Below are 23,653 nucleotides of genomic sequence, written 5' to 3'. Positions count from 1 at the left end.
GTGTTCTCGAATTCTACACCTGCGACATAACCTACTTTGATCTGAACCCCTGCACTGCCGCTAATCGCATGTCGAGCACATCTGTATTGGGCGTTCATATACAAATATGCTCGACTTGTGGTTAGCGGCAGTACAGTCATATATGACTTATGTCCAAAATTGAAGTACTTAAAGCAAGCCAACAATTATGCTCATCGGGCATACTGACTAATCCACCTTCAGCTTGGTCTAATCCAACATCTTCTTGACATTAACCAAGGATTTTCAGAGTGTGCCAACCTGCGTTTTTGCTCGACCTTTCTTTAACCGAATCGCGGTATCCTGGATTTCGATGCCATACTGATCTCTCAATGCAGCCACCAGGTCTCCGGCTTCGGTTATTTCATCCAAGTCTGGAGTGTGTCTACAAAATATGTACACATACACACGGATGATATATCTGCTCATTTCACCCATTGGAAGATTTCTTTCACTCAACTGCTAACATTGTGTGATATAAAATGCTTTTATTTACCCCATCATCTTACTAAACTTACATCCAAGAACAAAAAAATGTGTAACAGAAAAAAGTCTTTCCCTATAATCCTAGATGTTATATCGCAATGAATCAAACACGTTACAAATGTTGCAGTGTGAATGCTCTGATTGCTACTAGATAATCAATAATTAAAAACAGGAATTCATCCTCACCGCCATTCAGCTGCGTCACTGATGATTATTATTGCATTATTTTACCAAGGAAGCAAATTTGATTATTTTTTTCTCTATTTGTTGTTATTACTTTTTAAATGCTTGAACAAGTTTCTCCTATGTTTTGAAACATATCTTAGTTTACTTCTTTAATGTTGCTCGCCGACAGCTCGCGCGTGTGCTAGCTTCGTGAATATGTGTTTACCTAAGTATTTATTTATATGCGCAAATTTAAAAAAGGCTGCTGGTTTTCTTTTGTTATATTTTGTCTTGTAAGCATATGTCCTTTTGTAATTTTGCTAATTTGTTGTTCTCGGTTTCTGTTATTGTTGTTACTGGCTCGCTAAATTTCTCCACTGTCATTTGCAGTGTTTGTAAATCGCCGGAACTTATTTCCTATAACCATAACACCCCCCTCGTTACTTATTGGAATGCACTAATTCCGATTTTAAACAATAATTGAAGATAAAAAAAACTGATTGCTGCGAAATTGTTCAGAATTTTGCTGTTTGGTTTTTGTTTTTGTGGTTGTCGCTCGAATTTGAAAAGAATCTCTACGTTGATATGCCCCCGGCCAGCTTCTCGTACGACGTGGGCTTGTCCGGTGCTACGTAGTTGTCAACATCGTCGTCGTCGTTCCAGCGTTTCCCCGTCAAGACGGCGAACGGCCAGAACGTGACGTTCTCCGTCACTCAGGAGTTTCGCTGGGCCTCCGCCTGGCGGCGGATAAGCTCGGCCTTTCGGCGCTTCGCCGACAGGAAGACGATCCAGCAGAATCCGATGATGTTGGCGACAAGCACGCGTAGCTGGAATTTGAAATAAATGAGAATCGTTGTTAGAAGAAATGTTTCTATCAAACGAAACGAAAAATGCTTACCATCGGAGGCACAAATCGGAAGTTGATCAGCACCGGGAGCGTGAGGTACTTCCAATTGTTAACCACGATCAGCTTGTACAGGTCATTTAGGTTGCTGACACCATCCTCGTGGCTTTTGCCCTCGAACCGGGTGATGAAGTAGAGCGATAGGGCGGTGATGACCGGAGCAAAGAGGGCCCGCTCACCCAGCAGCATCAGTAACTGCTTGAAGCGGCGATCGTTCGTTACCCGCTCGAGCCATTGGTAGAACAGGTGCGATAGCGGTCCAGTGAAAATCAGCCCGAACAGCCCGTAGGCGACCAGTGTGTCGGTGTTAACTTTTTTCGTGCCGGCTATCTTCTGGGAGCAGTAGTTGGCCGAGGTGGCGATGACACAGCTGAAAAAAGAAACATTGGCGATTTTGAGCGCAAACAGGCTTGAAGTGTGTGGCTCATCTGGGATGGTAGAGAAAATATTTTGCTTGGTTTATGGTTCATATGATATGTTATCAGTGGGATTGTTATAAACAATAAGCGATAAAGTATTTATTTGTGATGTAAGATTACGAGCATTTTGGTGTCTCTAGATAACAAATTTCAAAGAACAAAAAAGATGTTTGTGGGACGGAAAAATGTGTGTTGTTTAAAATTGAACCTCCAATCTTCTAGCAATTCGATCCCCAAGGGGTATTTTATGACTCGATTATGACTATGATTTTAAGAAGAAATAACCAGACAATTATCAAAAATAAAACCTTTTTAAATTACCTGATAGTAAAACTGCTTTTCTCGTGATTTGCCAAGGTTCGATACAACATTTAATACTTCATAAGTTTCAAATGAAATGGCAGATCATGATCCAATTCAATATTAATTATCTTCAGTGAACCTTTTTTCAATAATGAGTGATTTCGACCCCTAATGAAGATACAAACCCCCGAATCGAAACGTTGGAAATGATTTAAAATGATCAAGTTTTTCATGTTACTGAAAGCCGAAAACCTGATTATACCCAATACCCAGTCGAAATACTTAAGAAACTTCACCATATTGAGTTGGGGCCTTCCTTAGTCGTGTGTTAAGATACGCGGATATAAAGCAAGACCATGCTGTCATGCAGGCTTGGCTCGATTCTCGGTCATGTCTACAACATCTTTGGGTTGGTAATTTTCTAGTTAGCCTTATGATACCTATACCGATATACGAATGGAAAATGGTAACTTGACTTAAAAACCTCTCAGTTGCAGGGCTGTTACAACATTCGCGGATTTGCTCTTCCAGTCGCTAAAATCGAGGATTTATATTTATACTCTCTCGAAAATTCAAAATAGTAATGTTTTTTTTTATATTAGTGTATGAGGAGTAAGCAGTACTTTGAGATCCGAATTCATACGATAGGGTTAAGTGTCCAATAGTGGACCCTCCAGCCATTTTTGCATTATTACAGCACAATATAAACATTTTGCTATGAAATTCCATCGGGAGAACCTACCTTACAGTTCTATGATTTGATTACATGCATTGGAAATGCAATGGAAAGTGAAATTAGATTATTTTTTTCAATTCTTTAAAAAAGTAAACACGAGAGTGTCCATTATAGGAATATTTTGGGGGGTCCATAATAGGGAAAAAGAACGTCCCGGAACGAAACATGAAAATCAAATGAAGTGTCGACTATAGGGAAGCAATTTCCTATTATGGACCCCCAGGGAGTCTACTACAGGGCGAATCCAGTCAGACTTTAAAATGTTAATTTCAACGAATAACGTTGTGTATTTGAGTGTTTTATGTATGGATCGTGAAGAGGAGATGCAGAACTTGTTATTAGATATCAAGCAGAATGAATATGTTGAAAATTTCTACTCCTTATGACAGGAAGAGCACAATTCCGCTACTTGATAAACTGTCTGTTGACCTGACAAATTGATCATATAGTAATTCTTGATTGCCGGGACGCCGAATTGAGAAGTAAATCCTTGTTTCGAATAATTTTTGTTGCGAAAATCGTGGATTATATTAGTAAAATTTGGGAAACGAAACTTTGTCTATTTTGCTCTCCAAGGTTGTTATTGACCAGATTAAACGCATTGAAAATCGCATATGGGACCGCCGGAACTGAGCTAAAGCATGCTGGTTGCCGCACGTAATTATGCTGGTTGTTATCAACCCTGTCCACTCGGTTGAGCGATAGCGAGACGCTTCATCTTTCCGACCTTCTGCCTCATCCAGTTCTGCTCCATAGTACATACTCCAGGCTGCTTATTCCAACTACAGTCAAATTTCACTCGTTGGGCTACCTTTAGATGGGCTACGATTTAGTTGGGCGCCCGTTAGTTGGGCTGTAGCCCACTTAAAACGAAGGTGGACGTCAAATTATGACAAAATATCGATAGGTTAAAATCAACAATATTGATATTTTGCATTGTAATGTGTTTCTACGTGATAAGACCATTATTTTTATTTGTCGCGGTTTTGTTTCTGTAGTCACGGATTTTGTTTATTGGAATTTGGTCAGTTTGGAAGGGCCCTATAATAACTGTGGAAGTGATGAATGAACTCTAAGCCTGCGAGGCGCCAATATCCCAGTGGAGAATGTAATGTCAATAAGAAGAAGATCGTTGCTTAACCCTTGTTCAACCATACGTGCTTCGAATTTGAAGCACTGATTTTTTCCCGAAATACCCATTTGCTTTCTTTTGGTAACAGTGTCAACTTTCAACATTTTCCTACATTTTTTCTATGAGGTCAAGTTCATCCATCATAACAGCCTGCCATTCCGGTTCTCCCGGGGATTCTGAAGCTTCTTTTAAATTTATCGGACCGTCCAAATAGGTAAAACATTTTGCTAACAATGCTTCATGTGTCAATTTCGACGATTATTTACCTTAAGTAGCTAGCAGAGATCGTAATGCTCACTCGATCTCAGGAGCACAGGAAGCTACCTCACGAAAAGTTTCTGGAAGAAATCGCTTTTCGGGAAAGAAAAACAGCCTGGAGAGTGATAACCATTTTTCGCTCACTTCGATTGCCGCCAAACGGGGGTTTGCTCTTTTTCTTCTATATTCGAGTCTTTTCGTGGCATCATCAATGCAAATGGTAGGTAGTAGCTTATGGTAACAAATAACTTAATGCTTTCATACAGATAGCGTGGTGGTGTGGCTAGAGTAAGTGCATCGCTACGGCTATTTTTTTTTTTTTATTCCTTTATTTATTTGGTAGGCACTCTGTGTTACTTAACCGCTACTGTGCCGAGATCTACTGTGGTATTTTGCAGCCAGAATCCACACAGAATCTATTTTTAGATTTTTCCATTATTCATTGTTGTTGTCGTTGCTGGTCCATCTCGTCGTGAGTCCATTGTGTTCGTTTTGTCCATGTCGTGTATCCAATGATCGTTGCATTGTCCGGTTGCCATTTATCCGGGTAACGTTTGGAGGAATGCCTCCAAGAAGAACAAGTTGTCAGTCGTCATCAGGCAGCCGTGACGGTGAGGCGTGCACCCCAATACGCCACCGCATAGGCTGCGCATCCGGCGACTGACGAGGGTTTGGTGGAGGGGCTGGGAATCGAACCCATGACCATTCGCTTGAAAGGCGAACGTGTAGCCAACTACGCTACGGGACCCCCATCGCTACGGCTATTATTGTTACTATTCTGGGTTCGAATCCCGGCGCGGCCATACAATTTTGTAATTGATCTGCGATATATCCTCAAAATACCTTAATATTTTTCCGTCTGTGCACCAATAGTTGCGGTAGTGTTCCTATAGTTGCAAGTCCCGTAAGAAAACAATGGGATTCGCAACTATAGGAACAAAGATTAAAAAATAAAACTATTGAAACACTGTACCAATAATTGGAGTTATGATTTTTCGTTTTAATAATGATTTCTTTTCAAACGGAAGCATTTTCTTATTGAAGTAAAAGCGATACATATCTAGGGATGAAACGATACTAGTAAATACGAGTAACTCGATACTTTTGATTCGATACCAAGTATTTTTGGAATCGATACTTTGATATACGATACCAAGTAAGTATCGAATTGAAGTACTTGAATCAATCGAGTACCCGATTTAAAGTCTATCAAATCCAATAAACCTTAATAGAAACATTCATTTTTTCTAAAACATATTCTTCCAAGTTTCAGTATTGAATTCAAATAAAAAATACACGTATTAAGTATAAAAGTATTCATTTTCTGCCGTTCAACACGCATTTGTGCTAATTACGGTATATTATTAGTAAAATTCATAAAAGTGTACTAAGCTTTATTTTATAGATTTCTAATGATTCACTTAAAATTGAGGATCGTAAAGGTGGCCTATGCTTAATCCCAGTCCCTGACAGTGAATTCGAGAGACTATGGAGTCTCTAGAAAATCCTAGGAATAGCATTGGAATAACCTTAAGGGTGTGGATAATGTGGGAATATTGAAAATGAGTTTAATATTCTGAAAAGTTTAGGTCGTGACTATGTTTTGAGTCGGAAGGCTCTGAGTCACTTCCAGGATCTGAAAATCGGGATATTAGAAAATGTGTAAAATCTGAAGCATCCATAGATATGTAAAGATCTAAAAAATCTGTAAAATCAGGAAGACGCCTGAAGCAATTGATACATACACATACTATACCATACGCTCAGACGACCGGCGCCGCAGACCGCACTGCCACGAGATCAAGATTGTAAAACATCTCGTTTCTCAAAATCGAGTAGTTCGGGTGTTCAAGGTTGATGGGACACAAAATTCTTTTTTGAATAAATTATTATTATTAATAAAATCATTACTCATAACAATATTGCTCAATAAATACATCTATCAAAATAAATAATGCATAAAAAGTCCCGGATTGATCCAAGGAATAACTGGTCACTTTACTCAATCCTATCTTCTTCTTTTTATTGGCATTACATCCCCCACTGGGACATTGCCGCCTCGCTGCTTAGTCATTCAGCACTTCCACACTTATTAACTCAAGTTACCATTTTTGCATTCGTTTATCATGAGGCTTACACGACGATACTTTTATGCCCAAGGAAGTCGAGACAATTTCCAAACCGTAAATTTCCTAGACCGGCATCGGGAATCGAACCCAGCCACCCACAGCATAGTCTTGCTTTATAGCCGCGCATCTTACCGCTAGGCTGAGAAGGGCCCCTATATTGGTTTAAAATTTCCTCAAACTCTGTAGCAAATGACTAAAACATCTGGGGTAATCTCGGCTTTGAACTGATATTTGCAGCTGTGTTGCGAAAGTCCCATCCCATTGAAGAAGCATCAGAGAGATTCGCATATTTAGGAACATGAATTAAAAATACAGAAAAATGCATTTAATGATCAAAAGATGCAATTGGTTTACATATTGAATTTTTCACGTGAAATGAAGTTTAACAGCTTTTAATACACTCTCAAGATAAGTGAATTAAAGTATCGAAGAACAAATAGTAATTAAATGTGTTTAATTCTTTAGTTCTTCATTGAACATAAATAATGAATAACTACCTGACAGTGATAAAACAATCGTTTTCGAATTTCACTTCAAATATATAAGTACTCATATGATACGAGTAGGTATCGATACTTTTAATTCGATATTTATTGGTATCGATACTTTTATACGATACTACTTCAAAGTAAAAGTATCGATACCTCAGTGGTATCGTTTCATCCCTATACATATCAAAGGTAATTGGAAATAGATTTGTTATTATTCTGGGGAAATGAATAGTGTTGGAACGCGCTTAGTTCCTTCACTATTGGAACATTTACCCTTATAGGCAAGATTTTCATTTGTCTTCCAAGTCTAATTCTAGAGAAAAGATTGATGGGTGAAAAATAATCCTCAACAAAAACAACGAAAAAAGGCTCTCCCTAGGCCCGAAAAAAGCTTGCTTTGGTCTCGTTGAAACGAAAAGTCTAAACCCTGGTAGCTAGTGTTGATCTTATACGAAATATGTTGTCTATCTTCTTGATTGTCTATACCATCTAGTTCTTTTAACACTAGGATTCATTCGTTCAGAAAATCGTTGTAACTAAATGTTCAAATCAGTCGTTTTTCAACCGATTTTCTCCGTTTTTTACCAATCTTCTTACTGAAATTTCTCATTTCCAATAAGAGACGGCACGCTATGTTTACATATCTACCCCTTTCAATATATATATAGAAACGCGAAGAATGAATGGCATGCTACAAAAATCTCAAAAAATATTTGTTCCGTGACATTTGACATTTTTGTTTTTATTATCTAACTATTATCTAACTCGGGGAATTAAAGGAATATGATTAATTAACAACAACAGGTTAATGTGATAGCTGGACATCGCCCAGATCTGGAGATCTTTCAAGTCGACTCCTTGCACCACCGGAGGTGTTCAGGATCCATAAGTAAGTAAGTAAGATTAATTACTCGACTAGTCACTATTCTTTGCTTATATCTTTTCTAATAATGCAGGAATTTTAATTTTAAAATAAAGAACAAAATCCTTTCATGACTGCCTTTCTTGCGAAATTGATCAAAGAAACAAAACCCACGAATTCTTTCATTTGGTCGCTTGAAATAGAAAAAGGCGCTTTGCTCTCTGTCTTATGACGATCAAGACCTTTTCCAGTACTAGTCTAGAGTCTAGCGGTGTTCAATTTTTTGTTAGAGCTGTGGGAGTAAAGCAACGGATGTTGCAAAACACAATTTTTGTAATATGCTCATATTTCATTACCAAAAAATGATATCTATCCATCTAGTGATGATGGAAATACTCACATAACATATGAAAAACATCACCTGGAACATAGGAACATATTTTGAGCATCCATATTAGGCATACGGTGATTATTCGGGGCCTGATAGAACTCTTATACTACAGGGTATATGCAACTACAAAAAATATCCAAAGCCTGTTATCTTCTGTGAAATTGCTAAATTGAAAGTAAACTATACAGAAAACATGTATCATAAAAACTATGATGTTCTAGGATCACCGAATTGGCCTGGAGTTTGAATCAAATTTTCTACCGAATCAACCAAGACTTCCACGATGTCCCAAGCCGCGGTGTCAACCCAATCATGTCCTCCAAGCATTTGTCTTTCATTTGCTTCTCAAACCCAGGCAAGTGAGATGTTGTAAGATCTCCAAATAGTCCTGGAGTTTTTATCAAATGTTCTACCGAATCAACCACGACTTCCATGATGTCTCCAGCCTCGGTATCAACCCAATCATGTCCTCCGAACATTTGCCTTTCATTTGCGTCTCAAATTCTAGCGTATGAATTATTGCAGGATCTCCAAATTGCCCTGGAGTTTGAATCAAATGGACTACCAAATCAAACCACAAATTCTATGATGTCCCCAGCCGCGGTATCAACCAAATCGTGCCTTCCGATTATTTGTCTTTCAATTGCGTCTCAAATCCAGGCATATGAGATGTTTTAAGGTCTCCAAATTGTCCTAGAATTCTTATCAAATAGCCTACCAATTCAAACACGATTTCCATAATATCTCCAGCCGCAGTGCCGACCAAATCGTATCCTTCTAATATTTGTCTTTCATTTGCGTCTCAAATTCAGGCATGTGAGGTGTTATAAGATCTCCAAATTGTCCTGGAATTCTTATCAAATGTTCTACCGAATCAACCATGCTTCCATGATGTCCCAAGCCGCGGTATCAACCAAATCATGCCCTCCGAGCATTTGTCATTCATATCCGTCTCAAATCCAGGCGTGTGAGATGTTGTAAGATCTCCAAATAGTCCTGGAGTTCTTATCAAATATTCTACTGAATCAACCTTGACCTCACATGAGGTCACCAGCCGCGAAATCAACCCAATCATGTTCTCCGAGCATTTGTCTTTCATTTGCGTCTCAAATACTGGCGTATGAGATATTGTAAGAACTCCAAATTGTTCTGGAGCTTTTATCAAATGGTCTACTAATTCAAACTCGGCTTCCATGATGTCCCCAGCCGCAGTATCAACCAAATCATGTCCTCCGAGTATTGGTCTTTCATGTGCGTCCTAAATCCAGGCATATGAGGTGTTTACGGGTGTCCAAATTGTCTTGGAGTTCTTATCAAATGGTCTACCAGATCAACCACGACCTCCATGATTTCCCCAGGCGCGGTATCAACCCATTCATGTTTTCTGAGCGTTTGTCTTTCATTTGCGTCTCAAATCCATTATGATATTTTATTTACTTTTTGCGAAATATGGTAGAAAATGAAAGGAACTAGAAAAAAAAGAACGGGCTAGAAGATCATTAGTATGCTGAAAGTTTTTTTACCTACGATTCCTTTCAGCTTATACTGTCCATAACGGCTGTTTCTTGCTCTCAATTGAAGGAACTAACGAACTTGCAAGTACATCACGGAGAAAGTACATCACGGATTTAAAAATCGTGACAAATCATATACAAATTTCAGATGGTTAGAACACAAGCAAATCCAACTCTGAAGTGTATCGGTCGATGATCGAAATCACTCACGGATTTCGAATTAGGAAAAATCGAACTTTGGAATGGGTCTGTCAGTGGTTTGCAGGTGCTGTTGTACTTCGTTTAATTAATAAAATCATCCTTTGAATCGTCATCGATAGCAGGAGGGGGCTACGTTGTGAAGTGAGGCTATGAATGGATGAATGCTTTGATAACACATGCTGTTTGTAAATATTGCCGATAAATTTTGCTAATCTACGAGAGCCTTGAGCAATGATAACCAAAGTAGTCATTTTAGCAAGGAACATTATGGTGATGCAACAATTGATCCCGTGTTAAATTTCAATTTTACCACATATTTACCATTCCCAAAATTAAAGTAGATTTCAGTGTAAGTAAGCAGTTTTGTTAGAAAGTAGTAATGACCTCATGCTGAAGACCTAATTTTTGTTTTTTTATAGGGTAGGATGGGACAAAATAAATATTAAAATGAAAAAAAATCAAAAAAACTCTTAGGATTTGTTAAAGAATGTTTTGAAAATCTTCAAAATTATCCGAATTTTATTTTGTTGCCCCCTCAAAATATTATTTTTTGGCAAAAAAAAATCCATTTTTAATAAACAAATTAACACCAATATACTCATAAGTAACCTTAAAATGATTAAATCAGCAATGGAAAATATGGTTTGAATACCAACCATGCCCTTCATGTGCCCATGTATGTGCTGACCCATCTTGCCCCATTTGTAATGTCTAATTTAGTTACAATGTCTAATTTTCGATCAAATTTATTTATTTCAACGCAGTTAGTACAAAATCATCTACATTACTTATGATACTTTCACCTCGTGATCCATCTAGCCCCGCCTTACCCTACTCTAACATATCCAAAACTAACTGCTAGCCATCATGATTCAGAAAAAGCCTGTGAAATATTTTAGACATATGAACCGGTGCTGGTGAAAGTGGTACATGTCACATAGAGTAAATTCTGCAGTAGACGCATTTTTATATAGGGTGGGTGTACCAATTGACGCCATACATAAGAACAACTATTTAAAAAAAATAAGTAAAAGGAATGTGGGTGGACTTTATTCTTGGAACAGCTATGAAAACCACAATAAAATTTGTTATTATCCTCAAAATTGATTAATCCATAATAGGAACGCATGCACCAGTTGTGGCACTATTCTTAATTATGGTTCCTTTTTTTGGCAAATCCCATCCCAAATCCCATTGTTTTCTTATGGGATTGGCCAAATTGGGAACACTAGTGCGACAACTGGTGCAAAGGACGTCAAAAATTAAGCAACATCAATTTTTATAATTATGCCTTGCCTTTTTTGAAGGAAATCAAAGGTGTTATCGTATCATATGAATATGCTTTATCGATATAAACTTGGTTTACAGTGATTTGATTGGCCATTTGGCATATGAAGCACTAGTGCGACAACTGGTGCTATAGCCACAACTGGTACATCTAGCCTATGTTATGCGTGATGTGCTTAAAGAAAATGGGTTTCCAGTTAGCCTTGCAAGGAAAGGCGTAGGGTTGGCGATCTGGAGCTGGCGAGTTCGATTCTCGGTCCGGTCTAGGATGTTTTCGGGTTAGAAACTTTCTCGACATCCTGGGCATAGTGTATCCATTGCCACAAAAGATACACACTCATGCATTGGCGGGCATAGAAAACCTTTCAATTAATAACTGAGGAAATGCTAATAGAATACTGCTCTGTGAAAACCTTTAAAGTGCTTTGATTTTTTTTTTCAAGAAATTTTGTGTTGTTCTAGCAAATGCTTCACATTATCTTTCATTTGAGGGATAAGCGTCATGACTTTTCTAACATAGTTTTTTGGGACACCCTAATGCAGCGGTTCTAAACCTTTTTCTTTTACCCATTCGAACTTATATGTACATTCATTTAGGTACTCCCTATTTTTTCGCTGTAAATAGAATTAAGCATATGGATAATGGAATATATGGCTCTCCAAAAGTTGTCTGAAATCATCATCTTTCATCTTCTTCATGAAACTTTTCTATTCAAATTAAGTTTATATATCAAGCTTCCTATAACACTTCGAGGACTTTTGGTGGGTTCCGAGCATCCTGGAAGGAGGTTTTAGACCCTCTTGAAAGAAGGCTTTCGGGCCACTAAATAGATTTCCGCGCTTCTTGGAATAAGCCTTCCGAGCCTTCTGGACGGGGGTTTCCAAACCTCTTGATAGGCGGCTCCTGAACTTCCTGCAAGGACGCCCTCGAGCATCTTGAAAGAAGGCTTCCAAACCTTTTGAAATTAGGCTTCCGAACATTTTGAAAGGAGAATCCCGAATCTCTTGAAAGGAGACTCCCAAGCCTCTTGAAAGGAGGTTCCCAAGTCGCTTGAAAGGAGGCTGCCGATTCTCTTGAAATAAGGCTTCCGAGCCTCTTGAAGGGAAGCTTCCGAGCCTCTTGAAAGGATGCTTCCGAGCCTGTTGAAAGAAGGCTTCCGAGCCTCGTGAAAGAAGAATCCCGGTGCCTCTCGAAAGCAGGCTTCCAAGCCTATCGAAAGACGCTTCCGATCATCTTGAAAGAAGGCTTCCGAGCCTCTTGAAAGAAGACTTCCGATCCTCTTCAAAGAAGGCTTCCAAGCCTCTAGAAAGGCGGCTTCAGACCTTTCTGTTTGTGCTGGTTGTAGTGACAAGATTCAAAAGATTTTGATCTACTGATCGCTATGCATATTATGTTTAATACAAAGTTTTGGAATAAAAAAAATTACACAATTTGAAAAACTGCATCAATAAGCTTTCATTGAAATTGTAATACATCCGTCATTACGCATTTTTGTCCGAGGTGGTTGGCTGGGTTAGATTCCCGGTGCCGATCTAGGCAATTTTTGGTTTGGTAATTGTCTCGATTTCCCTGGGCATAATAGTATCATCGTGTTAGCCTCATAATATATGAATGCAAAAAAGGTAACTTGGCTTAGAAACCTTGCGGTTAATAACTGTGTAAGTGTACAGAATCCACACATAATCTATCTTTAGAAAACCATAATTCGTTATTGTTGTCGTTGTCAGTCCATTTCATCGAGACTCCATTGGTAAATCCAACGATCGTTGGGTTGCCATTTATCCAGGTACGATAGAGGACTGCCTCCGGGAAGGACAGTTTTGTCAGTCGTCCATCAAGCAGCCGTGTCGGTGAAGCGCGTTCTTCAAAACGCATAGTCTTGCTTTGTAGCCGAGCGTTTCACCGCTAGGCTAAGAAGGGCCCCAATGTAGCAATCTGAGATCAAAATCCTGGTGACTCTCCGGTAGTTAAAGCTGCGTCTTTCTTGAACCTACGTATAGGTTGATGTTATAACTATTTTTTGATGCTTGGTAGCCTCCAAAATTCCTTGACATACATAGAAGTATTCAATATCATATGTTCAGCTTAGAAGGCTCAAGTTGTATCTGTGAATATTTAATTTAATTAAGTTCTAGAAGCCATTTCTACCTTTTAAATCGTCTCTAATTTTCAAATTTGCAATATTTACCGATATAATTCGAATTTTTCATTCGAAAAAAACCGTGTCTTGATAGTGTGATTTGTAGCCAAGTTTTTTAAATCTTCACTCCGAAGGAATTAATACACTATACATGCATTGCTATCCGTTGAAGCATCAATTCATTAATGCAACACATAATGCATTCAACCGTGCCGACAAACATCTTTTTTATCTTAGAGACTTTAATATGCTTTCGAAACCGGTACATCGCCAGCATGGATCGGCGTGATCTTGGTATCCAAAAAAAAGACGACGCGATGTGTCGATACTCGTTGCAACACAACAATGATATGATATGGAGCGGAGGAAAGGGCAACATTATATCAGCATTCAAAACAAAAGGCAAAGTTCAACCACTTACCTGGTGATGGACTTGGTTCGAACCGGGTGATTGAACAACTGTTCAAAGTACGCTCCCAGCAGACTGTAGAACGGCTTCGACAGCGACATCTTATCTCCCGCTGATGGTGTCTTATTTCAATTCCTTCGGTTCAGGGGGGGTTCACCAATGTTCCGGAACGCACGATGGTGGGAAGATCGCAACGCGAAGGGCACAAAGATAATAATAGTCATAGACCAATAGATTAACAAATTCAGTTCAAGCAGTCTATCTGGCGGAGCAGTGATGAAACTAGAAACTTGTTTGATAGCAAGAATTAAGTAGGGGAAGAATCGCACTTGAGGGATTCGGTCACACTTGGCCGCAGTGTCCGAGTGCTGCTGATGAACTGCACTTGAGTGAGGGTATAATGAGCCAATTACCTAATTAAAAATGTCCGCGTAGTAAGTCGCTTATCTGCGCCTACTGGCTTAGCTTGCTTGTGGATGTTATTTGGTTTTCAAGTCGGCCAGCGGTGGTCGTTGTCGCAATCGTCGCGCGAGACGGTATATGTGTTATTCGCGAATGATACCAGGCAAAGTATTTATAAAAACAGAGAAAAAAAGTACACAATTTAAATTCATTCATGATAACGAATAACCAGATATGACGCATGACTGATAACAGTGTAAACAGGTGAAAGCTATAGCTAGATTTCCTTCTTCTGGTTGCTATAACCTGATCAATGAAACTATCTCGCCACTACCATTTAGGTCTTCGTGCCCACTCTTCTCTACGGAGCCACGCTCTCCCTACCCGGAAGATTAACACCTTCCTTCTTACCTGCAACCAGATACACCCCTAAATGCGAAATTGCAATACTTACTGCGACCGACCCCCCTGTGCCTGTCGACGACAGAGGTACTTACTACGGAAAACGCGTGTGATTGACCTAAAATCTAGTAAACCTCTAACTGTTAATGAGATTTTTCTGCCACTGTTTGCCTTAGGATCAGCAATATAGTATAAGTCAATGGGTACTGCGTCAAAATGCGTACGAGAAATGTTCGTGTGTATGTTGGTCTGGATAGCGTGCGAGCTGACAGCAGCGTAAAATCTCGAGCTTGAAGCTGTCGCAACCCTCATGCTTGCTTTGAGCTATCATAAATAACATGCTCGATGTTGGGATTTTATGTGAGTTGGTGAGAAGTGATGGGCCCCTACATATTTTGTGAGAGAAAGTACGCCAATGGTGTACGGGTCTACTCGTCCGCTTATTTTTAGTCGCAACGAAAAATAAGCGCAAGATAGGTAGTTGTTAAAAAAACCTCCAGGGAAAAAAACCTTAATATTTTTGAAAATTTGGGCGCCATGTGGTGGATTATGGCGGTGGATGCTTTGATAGCACGTATTATTTGTACTGCGGATAAATTTTACACATCCATGAGAGCCATGAAAAATTATCACGAAAGATGTCATTTTGTTGCAAAGCACAATATAATCGCCATATAAATAAATTTTCCAATACCGTAACCGACGAAAAAGACATTAAAACTTATAAGAAACGCACAAGAACTCAAGTGCAATAATTTAAAAATATGTGCAGATTTCGTCTATGGACAACAACAGTGCGAACGGACCTCCTGATACACGACCTAAACCAAAATTCTTTGGCAATCATATCTCTTGGATCAGCAATGATGCAGAGGACTTGAGAATTATAAATGAACGGATTCTCCAAATTAAATTCTGTTGGAATATCCGACATTCTTAAATTTCTGCAAGAATTTCATTGGACATTCCTTCAAGAATTCTTTCGGAATGTCCTGGGATTTCTTCTGAAAATCCTCTGGAAATTGCATCGAAGATAAATCCACAAATCTGTACAAACAATAATACTGTTGATAATACGCTTGAATTGGGCTTTTGAAAATGGGAGTAATAATGTTTCTACAGACCTATAATTTAAGTCGATTGTTCAGCATGAGTGAATAAATGTTCTGCAATTGTTTCACTCCATATGTGCATTATGGTTCTTTCAACTCAAAAATTTCAGCAAAACGCCCGTAGTTTCCAAATTGGCCGATTTGTGAGTTCGTTGTATAATCATCTCAAGAATCCTTCTTAAATTTAATTTGGAAATTATTTTGGGAATTTGTTCGAGAATTCTTTAGAAATTCCTTACGATTTATTTTTAGGAATTCCTTTAAAATTTTCCGTTAGAAACGCCTCCTAAAAATTTTTTAGGATTTCCTATTTCATTCTTCCATAATTTTCCAGATGATTTTTCAACAAAATTTCCCGAATAATTCCTGCATAAACTTCGGAATGAATCTTACATTTGAATTTCTGGAGAAATTTACAAAGGCCTTTCGGAAGGCTTTACGAAAGAATTCCTGTATTCCTCCAAATGAACTACATTTCCAAATGTATTTCAGAAAGAATTTCAAAAAAAAAACCTAAATAGATTTGGGACAAGAATTACTAAACGCATTTCTGAAGGAATTTTTAAAATAGGGTAATTCGCCAAATGTTGAACGGCCAATTTCTTCGCCTATTGTTGAACGCACGTGCATTTCTTATGGAAGTTCAACAATATGCGACAAAATTAGCCGTTCAACATTTGGCGGTTTCCCCTAATTCTTAAAATAATTTTCGGAAAAAATTCTAATGGAATTTCCAAAAAAAATCCTAATAGAATATTGATATAAATTTTTAGATTTCTACAAGAAATCTGGAACATCTGAAGGAATTCATTTGAGAATTCTGCCAGGAATGAATCTGGAAGTAAGACTTTGGGATTAAGAGCAGCCATGAGCATGAGCATGAGATGACCGTACAATTCGTAGTTGCTACTCCGTGATTGACCAGAACTAGCGGAATTGCACAGGGAACCAACAGATGGGACTTAGTACTCCATCCTCAATGTGCACGTCCCGAAAACTCAACTTTTAATGGGTCAATAACGGCGCCGGCCACGTCCTTACGATCATCGAGGGAAGGGAAGGAATGTTAGTGTAACAACCGTTGTTTTAGAGACCGACGAATCGTCTGCATCTCTACGGTTGTTACGGGAAGGAGTATTGTAAATAGGGAGAGGAAGTGTCATTACTTAGATCAGGATTCACCTTGGTAAGTGATGTAATCTAAGTAACTAGCATGTTAATGTTGACGCGAGAACAAAGTATAGATCAGTTACGACGTATTTTGTTATGTCATTGGTCACCCAACGTAAGGGCAGACAATCAATCGCTCCGGTAGAGCTATTGTTAATTTATCTTTTAACTGTTCGCGATAATCAGTTAGCGTGTTTGTTTTATATTCATCTAACGCAAGGTAAAATAATCAATATCTTAGCGATATACTTGTTTATTTGTACATTTGGTTTTTTCTTTTCCTCATTGTTTTTCGAAATTTCATACCTATAGTAAACAATTTGTGATCTGAGTTAACGTGTGTCTAATTTCCAGTTATATATGTGATTCTGTATTCGGTCATAATGGGTGTTAAAACATGATCTATCTGACTTTGTCTGCTGCCACTTCTCCATGTGATTGTAGCACCTTTTTCTTTCTTTGAAGATACATTTTTTCTGTCTAGCAGTAGTGTGAAGGAAGGTTTTAAAAATCTCTCCATTGTCATTACAATTATTATGACTTAGGAGTTTACCTATCCATTTCATATCTTCCTGGTTCAGATCTTTTGATCCTAACTGAGTATTAAAGTCTCCAACTACTATGAGATGCTTTCGGTCTTTGCTGTTAGCTATCCATTCACTTAATTTACTAAGAAAAGTACTCCAAATGTAAGGCCAATGTATATTGATAATAATCAGGATATAATTGTTAATTCTGATTGTACACCACAGAATTCTTTTTCTAATTTGTTCCATACTCAGTATTTTAATATTTGTATTTTTTTTCCTCCTCCAATTCTCTAGTTTTGTTCGAATGATTGTCGCTCACTTTCCATATATAATTTGTTGAATCAATTTCATCTCCTGATATATCAACAATGTGGACATTAAGTATTTCATTTCTATTTTCTAAATTTCTACAACCTTTGGCGTTCCAGCTAGCTATTTCCAGTAACTTTTCACATGGTTTCCTTTCGCTATTCTTATTTCTCTTCCAATATTAAATTACTTGAGTTTGACATACACCCGATTATTTTCATAAACGGATTATTTTCAAAGGGATTTTTACACGGATTTTTCTCATTGATAATTACGTTTACCAACTTCTTTACAAATTGTTTAGATTGCTTCTATTGATCTTGGTAAAATGGTAAATATGTTGAAAAAATTGAACCACTCAACATGTGGAAATACATATTATCAATTCAGTATTCCGAATTAGGCGCCAGCGGATTTAGATTCCTCTCACAATCCATACGTCAAATCCAACTTCGGAAGTGGTGTGCTGTATAGCACATCACCAAATAAATCAACGCACCACTTCCTAAGTCAGGTCTAGCAAAAGATATTTCAGTCACCAGACAAAGACTGTCGCCTCGGTTCCCTTTGTTCTGCTGTCCGAAACATGTTGGGTACCAAGCTGTCAAATCGTATGGATTTTCCTTCTTTGACATTTAGCTCCCCTATCCTCGCCAGCAAAAGATGTTCCGGACAGCGACGACAGCGACAATCTCCATATGGCAACCAAAATATCTTTTGGTCTAGCATACGGACTGTGAGAAAAATCCAACCCCGCTAAACGCCCATTTCGGTTTTCTACTGAATTGATAATATCTACTTCAAATGGTTGATCTAGAATTTAGTGTCAAACCAGAAAATGAAATATAATTGGAACGAACTTACAGTTTTGGCTGTTAATGCATCCATATTCCCGTCTCTTGCTTACGTTCCTAAGCCATCAATAAAGGAACGAGTAATCAGCAATAGTACTTTATCCAAACTGGTAAAGAACTTGAAGTTTTAGCCCTACGGAAAGAACTATTTCCACAACATAATGGAAAACATGAATGACACCAACACACCAAATCACTCCACTTAGTCACAATTTACATTAATATACTTGTAAAAAACTCAAATGTCAGCCCAATCGGGTTGTACGCAAAGGTGACGTTGAACTACGTAGCTGTATGTAATCTACAGGTTTTCGACTATTCTGTGCGATGAGACCAAAGCAAGCGTTTTTCAAGCCCAGCCTGAATCTGCTTTCGATGTGATGTATATAATTTTTGGACCAACATTTGAAAATGAAGATAAAAATTAAATTTTCAAATAATCGAGGTTGAACAACACGTTCAAGCGTTCACATATCCAAATTACCAATTGATAAAAAATCGCTAGAGAGTAAGAATCGTTCGATAATTGTATCCCGATTCGAAGCATTGGTAACAATGCCAAACATTCGATTGAACTTCATTGTTGACATTAAATTGGTATTAATTATGTTTATATTATTTTAAATGATAACCGATTACACAATTTGAAAAGCACAAGCCTGGCTGATAGTGTACAGCTGCAACCATCACCGACGCAAACTGCTACAGAGACTTACCACCCATCGCTAAGTCAGTCTAAGCCCCTGGTGGCTCATTACAGAAAAACTCATTGCGAAAGCTGGGCTGTCAACGGCGTTATTGATAATAATTATTCCTTCACGTGAATTGCGTCGGACTTAGCGCCCAAGTAACCACCAAGCATTAAATAAAGCATCTAATCATTCACAAATCAGTATACTAAATGTTAATAGCATTAGATCAGTTTTGACGGTGGAAAGATGCATTTATTCATGAACTGTCAGGTAACGAAACACTAGTTCAGCATTACGAATGCAGCGAAACATTACTGATGCTTTATTTCAGCATGCCAATGTAATAAACCATTATTTCGGTCGTAAAAGGGCCTTTTTCCACTTTAAGTCAACTTTAATTGCTGTATTATTTGCAAACATATATAGCTTCATGGTTACTTGGGCGTTTACTCCGGCAGACACCTACGAATCAGCAAAAACGAGCCAAAGAAAGTTTACCAGAACGCATTCACTGCAGCAGCGAAGAAGATTCCGAGCCCCTCTGCTGCATCAACAGACGAAAGCAAGAAGCTATCGTCAAATGCCCCCAAGCTTTCCAAAGAAAACACACGTTTAAGTTAGCATAAACGAACTGCACCAGCTAAAAGCCCTGCAATGGCGGACATAAAAAAAAACTTTCTATGAATAACTAAAGAAATGCTGATAAATTACTAAGTTGAAAAGCAGGCCAAGTTCTAGTTGGAATGTAGTGCTATGGAAGAAGAAGCTTGCGATGCACTTACGAGATTGACTGATTCACCGAAATCAAGTGCTAAACTGTTAGCAAGTTTTTAATAGTAAATATTATCATACATAGATATTGTAACACACTAGAGTCGGTTTTTACGCGGAAGAAATGGGCCGCGTAAATTAAAACAACGTAAAAAACCGCGTAAATCCCAAAGTATGTCTGAAGGACCCGCTGAAATCCAGAAACTCGCGTGAATAAAAAATCGCATAAAAAACAATTATTGTAAAAATAACCGCGTAACAAACGACTTCAGTGTACATCGGGTATGAAGCGTTGACTCTTCCTTGATCGAATGGTCCAAGAAAATTGAAAATCCATCGAGAAACGGCTGAGATATTAACGATCAAAGTCTATCATATTTTCGTGACGATTTCAATTTTTTGCAATCGTTAAGTGTACCCTAATATAGAAAAGACAGACGTAGTTCTACGTCAAAATTATCCTAAGTTTGGACGGTAATGAAAACAAAGAACGAAATTGAAAAACTTGACAGTAAAATTATGTTTGCATCCGCTCACAAGCAATGCTTACTCGGATCTCTAAGACTTTGGGATTAACAGCAGCCATAGATTAAAGCAGCCATTGACGACACAGCGGAGAACAACGTCGGGTATGTGGGACGAAGTCGACGGAACGATTGGTTCGACGAAGAGTGCAGACAGATTCTGGAGGAGAGGAACGTAGCGCGGGCGGTCGCGCTGCAGCAAGGTACCCGGCAGAACGTGGAACATTATAGACGGAAGCGGAGACAGCAGACCCGCCTTTTTCAGGAGAAGAAACGGCGCCTGGAAGAAGCGGAGTGCGAGGAAATGGAACAGCTGTGCCGTTGTCATGAAACGCGCAAGTTCTATCACAAACTCAACGCATCCCGCAAAAGCTTCGTGTCGCGAACCGAGATGTACTGGATAAGGATGTGAGCATCTTGACGGAAGAACGTGTGGTGATCGAAAGGTGGAAGCAGCACTACGAGAAACACTTGAATGACGCTGAGAGTACAGGCAGTGAAAGTCAAGACAGCGGAGGAGATGACTACGTCAGTTCAACGGACGATGGAAGCCAACCAGCCCCCACCTTGAGCGAATTAAAGGATGCCATCCAACAGCTAAAGACCAATAAAGCAGCTGGTAATAATGGTATCGGAGCTGAGCTCATCAAGATGGGCCCGGAAAAGCTAACCACTTGCCTGCACAAACTGATAGTCAGAATCTGGGAAACTGAACAGCTACCGGAGGAGTGGAAGAAAGGGGTTATATGCCCCATCTACAAAAAAAGGCGACAAGCTGGAGTGTGAGGACTTGCAAAGGACTTGCTCGTGGAGGACTTGCAAAGACTCGGAGTATTCGAGAGACGGGTGCTTAGGACCATCTTTGGCGCTGTGCAAGAAGACGGTGTGTGGCGGCGAAGAATGAACCATGAGCTCGCCCAGCTCTACGGCAAACCCAGTATCCAGAAGGTAGCTAAAGCCGGAAGGGTACGATGGGCAGGGCATGTTGCAAGAATGCCGGACAGCAACCTTGCAAAGATTGTGTTCGCTTCCGATCTGGCAGGTACGAGACGACGTGGAGCGCAGCGAGCGAGGTGGGCAGACGAGGTGCACAACGACTTGCCAAGCGAGGGGCGCATTCAAGGATGGAGAGATGCCGCCTCGAACCGTGTATTGTGGCGTCAAATTGTTGATTCAGGATTTATTCGAAAGTTCGTTCGGAAAATCCTCCCCCAGGAATTAATTCGGTTAGTCACCCAGAAATTCTTCCAGGTACACCCAGTTTTTTTACACGGATGGGTTTTAGACGATCAATCCCACGAAAAAATTCACAAAAAATCAAAGAAAATTCATGTGGTATTTTAAAAGTTTGGAGCTCAGGTTAACCGGGAAATTAATATACCTACCGTGTGAAAAAAATATTGAGTGTATACCTTCGAAAATTCCTTCAGGAATTCCATCGTGAATTTCTTCTCTCTCCTGAATGAATTTCTTCAAAAATCCATCGCAAATAAATCTAGAAATACCTTAAATAAATCCTTAAGGAGTTCTTTTGAAAATTCCTTTAAGAATTTGTCTAAGAAGTGACTAGACTCAAAATAGTGACCAAATCACTAAACAGTGACTCGCTACCAGGCTTGCGAAGAAATTCTTTGAGTATTTCACAGAGAAATTCAATAATTTCGGAATTTCCTTCAGGAATTCCTTTAGCAATACTTTCAAAAATTCTTCCATGTATTCCATCGGAAATTCGGCTTCCCTAATTCCGCTGAAATTTCTTTCAGGAATTTATAAACGAATTTTTAAAGGAATTTCTGAAGGAACTCCTGAAGAAATTTCCGAAATTATTGAATTTCTCTGTGAAATACTTAAAGAATTTTTTCGCAGGCCTGGTAGCGAGTCACTTTTCAAAGACTTGGTCACGATTTTGAGTCTAGTCACTAAAAAGTTACTATTTGCATCCAAAAGTCACTAAAGTCACTATTTTTCGTCGTAGGACCGTTTAGGAGCTTGTAATAATTGTCTGACATATTGTGACATATTATGACATAATTTCGAAGATTCCTTCAGACTGCTATCATATTTTCAGGAACTTTTGTGAAGTCTATGCGAATTTTTGGAATTTCGTGGGAGCTTCCTGCAATTTACGCAGATTTACAGATACCGGTTTACTTTCGCTTGTCATTTATAACTGCAATTTAATACATTTTCGACACACTAAACTCTGGTCAACCTCCCTACCCGCAGGTAAAAACGCGTATTTCACAATCCTTGTAAAATTAAAGGTACGGCTAAGAAAGATTTGCTAATGGTACTGCAAAAATGTAAGATTTATCGAGTACAAAACAGTAGATGACCCTTTTTAGAAGATAGGTTTACTGAAAACGAAGTCCTAGTTAGCTCCTGAAAATTGACTGAAAAAAGCACGTGGTTACCAAGATGGCCGATTTGTGGCTTTGTTGTATAACCAGTAACCACCTTGAACAAAACCAGGATTTACCTTACGTTGCGGTTCACGGAAAAAACACGAATTATAAGCCGTTGAACGGCACCAATATGATCCAATCCGTAAATGTCCTCATTGGGTTCCCGCCGGATCCGACTCCAGGTTGGCCATCGGAGGGTGACCAAACTCACTTGGAAATATTCGGCATGAGTTCCAATCGCTTATTCGAGTAAAATCCCGAATTTTAAGCCGTCGAACGACACCAATATGATCAAATCCGTAAATGTCCTCATTGGGTTCCCACCGGAACCTACTCCAGGTTGGCCACCTGAAGGTGACCAAAATAACTTGGAAGTACTCAGCATGAGTTCCATTTGCTTATGTGTGGAAAATCCTAAATTTCAAGCCGTAGAACTGCACAAATATGCCCAATTCGGAATGTCCTCTTTGGGTTCCCAGCGGAACCGGCTCCAGGTTGGCCACCTAAAGGTTACCAAACTCCCCTGGAAGTACTCGGCATGAGTTCTAGTCGCTTGTTTGAGGAAAATCCCGAATTTTAAGCCGTCGAACAGCACCAATATGATCAAATCCGTAATTGTCCTCATTGGGTTCCCAC

At 39.0% G+C, this 23,653-nt stretch overlaps 2 protein-coding genes across 10 annotated transcripts in view; one reads left to right on the top strand and one right to left on the bottom strand.

The window, feature by feature from the left end:
* LOC134208713 (serine/arginine repetitive matrix protein 2) overlaps window positions 1-23,653 on the top strand; it is a 152,312-nt gene that overhangs the window by 100,236 nt on the left and 28,423 nt on the right. The gene's annotated exons all lie outside the window — the stretch shown is intronic.
* LOC134208711 (PXMP2/4 family protein 3) lies at window positions 487-14,904 on the bottom strand. Of its 8 annotated transcripts, none has more exons than XM_062684535.1 (5): window positions 14,660-14,904; window positions 14,260-14,315; window positions 13,859-13,981; window positions 1,568-1,943; window positions 487-1,496 (listed from the first exon to the last, which is right to left on the bottom strand). In XM_062684535.1, the coding sequence occupies exons 3-5, from the start codon at window positions 13,945-13,947 to the stop codon at window positions 1,383-1,385; spliced, it is 579 nt and encodes a 192-aa protein (XP_062540519.1). In that variant the 5' UTR covers window positions 13,948-13,981; window positions 14,260-14,315; window positions 14,660-14,904; the 3' UTR covers window positions 487-1,382. The 8 variants fall into 8 exon arrangements, with proteins under 8 accessions (XP_062540519.1, XP_062540516.1, XP_062540520.1 ...); XM_062684532.1 differs by having other exon boundaries at window positions 14,703-14,904; XM_062684536.1 differs by having other exon boundaries at window positions 14,260-14,311; window positions 14,703-14,904.

This window comes from Armigeres subalbatus, chromosome 2 (genome assembly GCF_024139115.2).
Source record: "Armigeres subalbatus isolate Guangzhou_Male chromosome 2, GZ_Asu_2, whole genome shotgun sequence".
NCBI classification, from domain to species: Eukaryota; Metazoa; Arthropoda; class Insecta; order Diptera; family Culicidae; genus Armigeres; species Armigeres subalbatus.
This window is presented reverse-complemented; position numbering and strand designations above follow the sequence as displayed.